Source organism: Cryptotermes secundus, unplaced genomic scaffold (genome assembly GCF_002891405.2).
Source record: "Cryptotermes secundus unplaced genomic scaffold, Csec_1.0 scaffold979, whole genome shotgun sequence".
In the NCBI taxonomy this organism is placed as follows: domain Eukaryota; kingdom Metazoa; phylum Arthropoda; class Insecta; order Blattodea; family Kalotermitidae; genus Cryptotermes; species Cryptotermes secundus.
In genome coordinates this window covers 1161074-1173144 of record NW_019736411.1, presented here as the reverse complement: position 1 = coordinate 1173144, position 12071 = coordinate 1161074, and the positions used below count along the sequence as shown (strand labels likewise).

The window sequence follows — 12071 nt, the reverse complement described above, 5'->3', positions numbered from 1 at the left end:
GAATGTTACTTTATAAAAGAGTCAATGAAAATATTCTGAAACTTTTATATGAAACGTCGCAGTAGTCATGATAATAGTTTTCTTGGAGGATTTTCTACGTGACTTCCGCTTTCAACTGACGTTCTTATTCAAAGTAACGGCTTCCATATTCAACAGGTATTGAGTGAAATCACGTGATACATTCTGGCACACAAACGCTTAAAAATTGATTACCTCAAGTTGTATTATCTCAGAATATAACCGATGTTATTTTACTGCAGCATGCTGTCCGTTACATTGTGTTGTGTTTTGTTGTGTTGGAAGTAGTCAAATCACCAGTGTGACTAACAACATCCACGCAGAACTAGCAGATAAATATTGGAATGAATTAATTCCAGAATAAAAAAATTGTCTCTTTTTTTCTTTGGAAACAAGGGAAATACCTTATGTCTCTCAAGCTGTCTCGCCTTTATCCTATAAAATTTCCCGCCCACCGCGGTCACTGATACCTACAGGCATTAACTTCTTAACTTATTGATTATAAGTTATTAGAATATAACAAATTATAATTTTCCATTTTTTCAAAATAAACCCGTATCATACAAACGTATATTTAAAAGCACGCATAAAGTTTATTGTAGGTGGTGCAGTAGGTTTAGAATTTCAGTGGTCTTCAGAATTCCATAATAATAAAAAAGAATTCCAGTCTTTTAATATAATTTACTATAAATGGTCCTAGAGAACGAAGTGCTCATGAGAGTTTTTGGATCAACGAGAGAGGACGTACTAGTAGCAATAATTCGTTCTGTTTATTCGTTTTCTTCTTCTGCTAATAAGATGATGGAGTTAATTATAGCCTGTGCAAATTATTATCGAGTTCTCTCAGAATGAGTTGGTGTTGATCGCAGTGCTAAATTAAATCTAAATTTGGGCACAACTTTCGGAAATGAAACATTAAGTCGGACATGCAGAATTCTTCAAATGTTTTCAATTTATGCACGCTGTACAGAGATTATTTAAGAAGTACACGTAAAGTTGGCCGCGCCATAGCTCAAGCGGTTAGTCGCTGGCTTCCTACCGCGGCGGGCCGGGTTTGATCCCGGGTCTGGTCAAATGGGGTTTCTGGTGGACAAAGTGGCGTTGGGGCGGGCTTTCTCTGAGTACTTCGGGTTTCCCCTGCCAATCTTTATTCCACCAAATTCTCCATCATCATAATCACCAGGGCAGGTACAATAGGCCAATCAGTGGCCGCCGTGGCGATTGGACCCAGCTGGACTCAAACCCCACTAAGCGAATATGTATGTAATGTTACAAGGGGCTTCAGACTTGGAAACATGAAGACCGAGAATATTGGACTTACGTGATGAGAATCTTTGTAATTGCTACTGTCCGTATAATAGACCCTACAAATATTATTAAGATTATGAAAATATTGTTGTCCGTTGTCTTATGTATATTTAAATTATACGGTGTTTCGGAAGCTACAGGTAATTCTGTCATCAGGACTAAAAAGATGAAACGACCCTACTCAGTTGTGGCCGTTAAACGGAACTAGTCTCGATTACGTGTTCTGTCTAATGGGTCCAACTGAGTAGAATTCTTTGTCCTGTATATCTGATGAAGGAAGCAGATCCAGCTTCCGAAACGTTGTCTAAATTAAATATACCCAGTACGACGGACTATGTCCAAGATAATTATTTTATAGTGAATAAGAGCCCATTGTCACATACGCTTAGAGGATTATTATTAAGATGTTTATGTCGAAGAGTTTGAGACGTTGTAGGCCTCTGCATTTCTCCGCCCACAGTTGTGAACCGAGAATCTTAGAGAAAGAGACCACTTGACAGTCTTGGCGTAGGTGTCATGCACAACATTCAAATGACCCTGAGAGGAATGTACGAATACTATAGTGTGGACTGTATTCAGTTGACTCAGGCGAGGTTACAATGGCGGGCTCTTGTGAGCACGGTAACGAACCTTCAGCTTCTACGAGAGCCTGGAAATTTCTCGACCGGCTGAGCTACCTTAAGTTTCTCAAGGAGGGCTCTGTTAATGGGAATTTGTTAAGGCAAGGTAAAATAAAAGGTAAAGCTATCCCTGTAACAGGCTGTGAAGGACCATAGGGTTGTGAGACTTCGAGACTCCCACATTTTCTCTTGACAATCGGCTCACAGATGGCGGTGAGGTTGTCAGCCTTACGCGCCCGCCGCATTTTACACCCCAGGAAGGTTCCTGGCATTAGAGGCTGACTCGACCCCAGAACCGTAATGCTGCTGTAAGGATTAGGTAAACTGAAAAAAATTCACCTCATCGGGACTTGAACCCTCGACCTTCCGGCTTATAACATGTCATAACGATAATTATGTTTCGAATTATTTGGTCGATATCCCGTGAAGGATCGCCTCTGCGGGCTAGTGGTCAGAGTTCGTGGCTAGAAATCCAGAGGTCCCGGGTTCCATTGCCGGCGCTACCAGATTTTCTGAGAAGTAGTGGGTCTGGAACGGAGTCCACTCAACCTCTTTGGGAAAATTGAGGAGCTACTTCATGGAAATAGCAGCTTCGGTCTAGAAAACCGAGATTAACGGCTGTGGGTATCCGTTGTGCTGACCACGCGACGCCCTCTATCCGCAAAAGTTGGCATTAACTTCACTGATAAGCGGCGGTCACTCGGTCGGTATAGTTCATTTGCGGAGTACAGGCCACAGAGTTTGTTTGTTTTTGTTGTTTTGATATCCTGTGAAGTGCGTTGCTGAAATGAAGTCATACAAATATTTATTGAATTTTGACAAATGCTCACTTGCTACAGATTATTTAAGAGTATGAACAAAAACACGCTTAGATCCGTTTTTCATTATGTCGCTGAAACGTGATGTGACAAAGTGTATGTCTCCAGTGTGACACTGCGCGAGTTCTCAGTTGGTGCAGTACCCAGAATCCTCAGTGTTGGCGATGATCCACGCCGTGAACATTGCTACGTCAGTATATGTCCCGGGGTAGTGTGGGTGGGCGCAACTGATCCCGTTCGAGATAACACCTGCATGGTGTATGAAAAGGAAGATTAGAAATTGCCTCTAGTTATTTAGTTATTGGAGAGGGTGGGTTTCCCCTTGCACTTAGACCAGTATTGGTCCAGTGTGCTTCCCTCTATGATATTCTACCAGTCTCTATACCCTACCGATATTGGTGAGTACCATCAGTCCCGACCGAGCCAGCGAGTTCGGCCTCTACTGGCTTGGCGGTATCTATAATGCTTCCCCCATCTATCAGAGGCCTTAGAGACTACTGTTGGGCGGGAAACGTCCTTGAATTTGGCTCAGTGACCTTTGGAGATATGAGGTTCTTTTACGTGCCGTAAAGCTACGACACGGGACCCACGGGTTAAAGTCCCTCCAGGAGGACTTGTTCCCTGAATTTTTCCGCCCTTAAAAATTCCACGACCTCCGCCGGGTTTGAACCCGCGTACCACGAGTCATGAGGTGGGAACGTTACCTCTAGACTACGGAGGCCGCTAAATTGCCTCTTTCTTTGTCTCCCTCTATTCCATGGTCTGCATTTATGCGTAATCTTCGGGTCTTCAGATGACAATGATTTTGTGACATGTGACATAAGAATTCAGGTCTCGAACCTAATTAGACACTTCTTACAAGGACAAAATGAACGTCTTATGTGCACGTCGCAACTCTCATTCTGTTTGTGATCTAATTTCAGGGCATGAGTCTTTTGAGAGACATTTTTAAAATTCAACATCGTAGATTTTGTAAACATTTTTCCGTAAATTCAATATTACTGATCCACAAGAAAGCTTACTTTACCAAACGTATTCTTCTTGTACGTCATAATATACTAATTCAGTTCGGATAAAATTGGAAATTAATAATCCTTATATAATATTATTTGCCCATGCTGATTTCTAGCGACATTTGCCGATTACAAAGTTTGCTTTACTTAAGGTCAGTACTTTCTCGTGTATATCATAAACCGTTAAAGAATTTCCTGTGACATTCTATGTGAGAGATCTTTGCCTAAGGTGACTCAGCCTTTCAGAATTCTAGCCGTAGTGACCGATTATAAAACCTGTATTTTATATCATAAACAAAATTTTGTATGCACCATATAATCCATCTTATATATATTCTTTGAGTTCAACACATCGCTGTAGAAATATATGTTTCTCTGTAACGTGCTTTTGGTTTGCTGAACTGCTGTTAATAAGCCGGCCACAAATACACTTAACATGCTGCGGGCTTTTGTTGTTTTCTTGTTGATTACTAGGTCTCGAATCTTGTTCAAATATCCAATTCAATACTCAGATTAGAGATTATAGGATTCATACCTATGATCACGTATCTTCCGTCTTTGTTCATCACTTGAAGTGGGCCTCCACTATCTCCCTGGAAAAGTAAAATATGTGCTAATTTGTCGAATTTTGATAATTAGAATACAAAACACGCATACTTAAAAGTATATATAATGTTCACGTATTTCTAATTGTGTAAGACACACCTACATATAAGACGCATAATTTTTCATTAAGGAGAAATTAAACATTTTATGTGTAAGATAACTAATTTTTACCTATGCACCTAACCTGATAGAAGTCGATTATCCACCAGTTGATATAACGACGGAGAATAAAATTAACTGATAAAATTTTCCCCCATTGACACATTTGAAACCCATTGCTAGTGGATTAATCATTAACTAAGGCTAACTTGCCTGGCAGGAGTCCTTGCCTCCTTGTGGAAGTCCTGCGCAAAACAACGTTAATGGAAGCAGCTGGGGAGTATACTTTGTTTTCTTGAGACACTGCCAATGAGGAATGATGGGTAGTTGTACTTGCTGAAGTTCGCATGAACGCACAGGTGAATGAAATCTAAGAACTCCCCAACCCAATGCAGTCGCTTCTTCTTCTTGTAACTGAAGGGACATAGTCTGCCCTAAAACTGGTATACAATACCGTAGATGGTGAATACAATGAGTCAAACATGTGAAAGACATTAACATTATTTCTTAATTTCCTAATGTTTTATACAGAAAAAGTGGCTTGCGCTTATTGTAAGCGCTCTTCAAGCCTGCTTTCGACGACACTTATGTTAGCCGTAGCTGCTCTTTAGGACTCCATGGGAGCGCTGAAGGAATAACGGTGGATTGGACTTTGGAATGATTCAGGTTAAGAATTATTAACTGCTACAGTAGAACCTGAGGACAGTAAAATGATTTTTTCCTTGGCACTACAGCCCCAGTGGGCCTAGGCCTACCTCCATGAACTTCTCCGTTCACTTCGGTATTAAGATGATTTATCTTGCTCAAGAAGGATTCCGCGTAAGAGGAACCCTGTAATGATTTAAGCTGGACCTATTTTCACAGTTGGGTTTACTGGATTAGCGCAGGTAAGGCAGATAATTGACTCTGTCCCAAGAAAGTTAGCAGGCTGTAATTCAGACGACTAGAAAGTACACACCCACGCGACACACATTCAGTCCATCAGAAGACGATTGGTTTGTTCTGGCTGTTTATTATTGCACTTACATGGCTCCACATACACGCGCGCCACGCTCATATTCACACTAGTTCCCTTCCTCTGTGGCTTTGGCAAGATGCAATCAGAAACATTTCCAGAGTTTCCGAAATACTGCTTGTTCTTTTTTGCTGGACTGATGAAATAACGATTTCTGTTAAGTTAACTAATGGGTTTATTGTCCCTAAAGCCGAATGGTTACGAAGTTGATTTTACAGAATTATGGGGCCGCATGGCTGTCGGGCTCACCCGAGCTCCATCACTGAAATGTAAAGCGTCTCTGCAGAAAGGCGTCCATCATCAGTTTCACATCTTGAACAGAACGTCGCCCTCGGGATTATAATTGGCTGGCTTAAACAGCTTGCAGGTTGGAGATAACTGCATAATGAGGAGCTTCATAACTTGTACTCTTCTCCAAGTATAATTAGAATGATCAAGTCAAGGAGGATAAGGTGGGCAGGGCATGTAGTACGAATGGGGGAGACGAGGAATGCATATAGAATATTGGTTGTAAAGCCAGAAGGAAAGAGACCATTGGGAAGACCAAGGCGTATGTGGGTGGACAATATTAAAATTAATCTTAGGGAGATAGTATGGGATGGTATGGATTGGATTGATGTGGCTCAGGATAGGGACCAGAGGAAGGCTCTTGTGAACACGGTAATGAACCATAAAATGATAGGGAATTCTTGAGTAGCTGCAGAATTGGCGGCTCCTCCAGAAGGGCTCAGCTCCATGAGTAAGTAAGTAAGTAAACAGCCAATAGCGCATATAAATCTTCTCTTCACCAATTAAAAACAAAATCGGGCGATGTTCAGCTTGGGTAACATTAACTGCCGGCTACTAGCTCCGTAATTAAGTCTGAACATAACGTGGGGCCTGGAAACGCCTCTGTGAAAGTTACGACTTGTGATATTGATAGCGTTTGGAATTCCGAAAGGAAGACCGATCGTGTGCCCCTGTCTCCTATTTCAAATTTGCTTCTGAACGCCTGTCTTACAACCACATGCAAAATTTGAGCAATTAACTCACTCTGAAAACCACGTACAAGAAACATTTAAGTACAAAGGGACACATTCAGACATACGTAAAACAGGTAAAGTTGTCCCTGTGCTTAACTAATTAGGCACCACGTCATGAAGGCCTATGGGGAGTGGATGGATAGATACACATTTTTTGATCTCGGCACTAGCTGGAGGTGAGTGGTGAGCTTCACGCTCCAGCCGCTTTACCTTCGGAGAAAGAACCCCCATACCCATTGGAGAGGAGGATGGGTGGACCCCAAATCCGGTCTGGACGATATGGAGCACATACAGACACACACAGAAGAAATTAGTAAACAATTATAATAAATCTGGCATTAACACACAGATTGCACATTACAGAATATAAACTCCGCAACACACAAACAGCATGGAGAGAGTGCAAATATGACGGCATATTAATATTGACGTGTGAGCCCATTCAATTTAGTGATTCCTTCAGTTAATTGCTGGCTAATTCATGAGGCTGAAACCTGAAGAAACAAATGACATTTGAAAGATATTTCATTAATTTTAAATGTAATTTTAAGTGAAATAAAATAAAATTTTGTTTTTACATTTATAGATGGAAGTGAGTGAGTGAGGTTTAATGCAATAGGACGCTGAAATACAATATTATGTCATCGCATAAGCCTGCTCCTATTATGTGGGAATAAGGAAAGTAGGCTAAAAATAAGGTAAAAATTGAATCATATGCCGAAGGCTAACCTTTTTTTTAATGCTTGTGGTGTACTGCGGCCACTTCTGGCCTATTGTACCAGCCCCAGATGATAGGTGAGGGTGATTGTGGAGCAATTGGTGGAATGAAGATTGGCAGGGGAAACCGAAGTACTCGGAGGAAACCTACCCCAGCGCCACTTTGTTCACCACAAAAACCATTTTACCAGACCTGGGATCGAACCCGGGCCGCCGCGGTGGGAAGCCAGCGACTAACTGCTTGAGCTGTGGCGCGGCCTAAGGGTAACCTTTCTAGATGTCAAAAAGTATGCCATACACATATCATTTTATTGAATAGTCTTCCATTCATTGTTGAAGTTAAAATTATGATATGAAAACCAATATATTTAAACCAATAGTAGACTATTTCTTGTCGCCATGTGAAGTAAAGTAGACTGGCTGCTGTTCATTTTCAGACACTCCATTAAAGAAAAACTGAGCGTCTCTAATCCTTATTACAAAATGTTAAGTAGACGGTGTTTTATTCGTTACAAAATATTCCATTGCAGTCAGTCAAGGAATTTAAGATTTGCAGTGGAATATTTCCTGGCTCTCTGAATCTTAGTGCAAATAGAATATAAAATTTAACATTAAATATTTAATACTGAGAAAATATTTAAAATTTTCTAAGGGCCTATAGATCACATAATTTTTCAAAATTGGAAATTTACTACATAAAATTATCTACAGATTAAAGAGTTCTGCCCCCCGCTTCCACATTACGCCACTGATCAAGGCTGACTTTAATTCTCAGTCACGAGGCCTGCAATCAGGTGCCCGTTGTCGAACGTGTTGCTCTAGGGGCGAAATAAAAGACCGTGCAGTAGTTCTGAGAAATTAACGTAAATATCATAGTTTGCATTTTTTACGTAATTACTTACAAAGGAATTGCATTTGTAGTAGTTTCTTCCTTGTAAGTCAGCATTACTAACAGGCATAAATGTGTTACGGGTTACTTAAACGTTGGTCGTAATTCTTTAATTTCGAAATTGTATGAACCAAAATTGTCACGTGGGAGGTCTCATTGGACACAGGATTTTTCTTCTTTAAGGAGGGTACGACATATCCTGAGGGATGTTAATATAATGTACAGTACGTTGGTCGACCTTAAGACTCTTACCCAATTGTGGGAGACAGATGGGTCTTACTACTTCGTTAAAATTAATCCTCATGTTAAGCTTCAAGAGCATTATGTCATATGCGTAGACGGTGATGTTGAACTGAGGGTGTGTTACTATCTTCTCGACTGAAAAAATAGAAACTTTGTTGTCTGCCTCACAGTGGTTATGTTCTCCAAGTATTACTTTGAGCTCCTCTTGATGATATCTGAAAGGATAAAGCGCCATTTGATGACAAAACAGGAGAATAAGAACTGCTTCCAGATTTAAGAGTAAATGCTCTGCTCTGAGTTACTCACCACGCCATGAAAACGTACGAGGGGAACAGTTATAGCCCTAAACACTGCTAACTTTGGTATTTGATGGGGGTGAGTCGTCGGCTTCGCTCCCTGGCCGATTTTCCCCGGCGCCATTTCGTTAGGAGGCTGGATCGATTCCTGAGTCAATTTAGACTTGGTGGAGAATAGAAGGCGGCTGTCTGAAGGAATTTAATTGTTCAAAAAACAGACTGCAAAAATATAAAGCTCTCACGGAGTGACTAAGAAGAGTATTATCTTCGGTAATTTTGGTTACGTGTAGTCTGGCATAAACGTACAGACTTTTTAAAGGAATATATTGCTTTCATTTTCATGGTCGAAAAATAGGCCAAGCAAGAATAGAGCAGAGTAAAATCTCGTTCTTTCTCACGTCTGGCGTCTTGCTATTCTGATTTAAGGGTTTCGTGGGTTTTCTCAGATTCTCCAGACAAATGCTGGGACAACGCCTCAAACTAGCCAGACGTGCCCCTTCTACATTTTATGCGAATCACTAATTCTCGTATCATATTTCGCTGTGTAGCTTGAATTATTGAAAATGTCGTTAAATAAACTAAGAATAAATAAAATAAAAGTGTATGAGGGTTATTCCATGTTTGAAGAAGACCGTCAGTTAATAAGTTCATTTCATCTCACACAAGGACAATGAAGCCGTAGCGTTGTCGATTAACAGAACAATACCCGAATGTGTGAAATATCGGAAGACAGTTTTGTAAAGAATAAATATTTCTATTGTAGATATATGTAGTCTATAGAAGTCAAGGAGAATGAGATGGGCAGTGCATGTAGCACGAATGGGGAGACGAGGAATGCATATATGATATTGGTGGGAAAGCCAGAAGGAAAGAGACCACTGGGAAGACCAAGGCGTAGGTGGGTGGACAATATTAAAATGGACCTTAGAGAGATAGAATGGGATAGAATTGCTTTTGGTCAGAGAGAACATAATTTTTCTCACCCCCTGAGAAAAAGTAGAATAGAAGAAGAAATTATATTCTGTGAGTGTAAATGTAAAGCCTCAGGTGTTTATTTAAGCAGAACGGCGCCGAGAATTAGATCTTACACCAGTTTTATAACTACCTTCTCTTCTTTGGATCAACTGGTTACAATAAATTGGCTCCAATTAGAGAAATTTTTGACAAGTTCAATGAAGTATGTGAGTCTGTATATTATTTAGGAGAAAACGCAACGATCGACGAAAAGTTAGAAGCGTTTCGTGGACAATGCAGTTTCCGGAAGTTCATTCGAGGCAAACTGGTCTGAAAGTATTAGCTTTGGTTGGTGCCAAGTCCTTTTATACTTCTAAATTGGAAGTTTACTTTGTCGCACAATCTGAATGCCCATACAAAATTTCAAACACAACTTCTGAAGTTGTTACAAGGATGATTGCACCTATATCTGGATCAGGTCGCTATGTGACGTTAAATAATTGATTCACAAGTTACCCATTGGATGAATCTTTGTTAGACGATCATAAGATAACTTCGGTGGGAACGACCAAGAAAATACAAGAGAACTGTCACCTGACTCCATCAGTACCGAGCGAAGAAACCCAATGACTACCATTTTTTATTTTCAACCCAATATCACCATAGCTTCAGTTGTGTAAAAAATCGTAATTTCCACATTACATTATGATGATGATGTAGAAGAGAGAACATTTAAGCCCAAAATCATTCTGTTTTACAACCAAACCCAAGGTGGTGTTGATGTAGTCGACGGAATATCAGGGGTCTGCGGGAACCCACCTTACAATTTTTTTACATTTTCCCACCTCACCAGCCCGGGTTAATTCTATTATAATAAGGGTAAATTGTCTGATCAGTGGAAGGAGTCCATTATTGTACCAGTTCACAAGATGGGTCATAAGACTTACTGTAGTAATTAAAGGGGGATATGACTGCTATCAACTTCATACACAATTTTATCCAATATTCTTCTCTCAAAGTTAAGTCCATCCATAGATGAAATCATCAGTGTGGGTTTCAACGTAGCAGATAAACTACTGATCAAATTTTTGCATTCGTCAGATATTGGAGGAAAAAAGTGGGAGTACAGTGAGACAGTACATCAGCTATTCATAGACTTCAAGAAAGCCCATGATTCAGTTAGGAGGGAAGTATTGTAAAATATTCTGATAGAGTTTGGGGTACCCATGAAACTAATTAGGCTGATTAAAATGTTTTTAAACGAAACGTATGGTAAAATTCGTATAGGTAAACATCTGCCTGATAATTTTCCTGTCCAGAATGGTCTATAACAAGAGATGCTTTATCGCCACTCCTTTTCAACTTTGCTTTAGAATATGCCATTGGGAAGGTCCAGGAAAGCCAGGTTTGACTGAAATTAAACGGGACACATCAGCTGATGATGTGAATATATTGGGTGATACTATGTAGATTCCATAAAGAAAAACACATAAACTTTATTCGACGCAAGTAAGAAGTTTGGTCTAGAAGTAAACACAGAGGAAACTAAGTATATGTTGCTGTCTCGTCACCAGAAGGCAGGCAAATTCATAATATTGTAAGGTGACAATATAAAGATAGGTAACAGATGTTTTGAGTATGTGGCACAGTTCAGATATTTGGGAAGGACTATAACAAATCAAAACTTGATTGAGGAGGAAATTAAAAGGAGATTGAACTCGTGTAATGCTGGCTACCATTCAGCTCAGAACCTTTTGTCTTCTAGTCTGCTGTCTAAAAATATAAAAATTAGAATATACAAAACTATAATTTTGCCTGTGGTTCTGTATGGGTGTGAAACTTGGTCTTTGACATTAAGGGAGGAACATAGACTGAGGGTGTTTGAGAACAGGGCTTTGAGGAGAATATTAGGACGGAAGAGAGATGAAGTGACATGAGGTTGGAGGAGACTTCATAATGAGGAGCTTCAAAATGTGTACTCTTCTCCAAGTAAATGACCAAGTTAAGGAGAATGAAATGGGCATGGCATGTAGCTCGAATGGGAGAAGAGACATGCACGTAGAATATTGGTGGGAAAGCCGGAAGGAAAGGGACCAGTGGGAAGACAAAACTTAGATGGGTGTACAATATTAAAATTCATGTTAAGAGTGATAGGATGGGATCGTATGGATTGGATTTATCTGGTTCAGGATATGCACCAGTGGAAGGCTCTTGCGAACATGACAATGAACCTTCGTGTTCCTTAAATTTGCTTGGAAGTTTTGAGTAGTTGCGCAATTGGCAGTTTCTCTATAAGGGCTCAGTTCTATGAGTGAGTGATACACAGTCGGTAGGACTCCTTGGATGGGCGAACAGTCTATCGCAATGCTTCTACCTACACACCGAAAAACATCAACATCAAATAAACCCAGACATATCCATGCTTTGAGTGGGATTTGAACTCATGATCCCAG

General features: G+C 40.2%; 1 protein-coding gene across 1 annotated transcript in view; it reads right to left on the bottom strand.

The window, feature by feature from the left end:
- The window catches only part of LOC111869941, a 65687-nt gene that overhangs the window by 43837 nt on the left and 9779 nt on the right, over positions 1-12071 (bottom strand). Inside the window, exon 4 of the mRNA XM_023861837.2 lies at positions 8378-8583. Coding sequence (XP_023717605.2) covers positions 8378-8583 — 206 coding nt within the window. The remainder of the gene's footprint in view (positions 1-8377; positions 8584-12071) is intronic.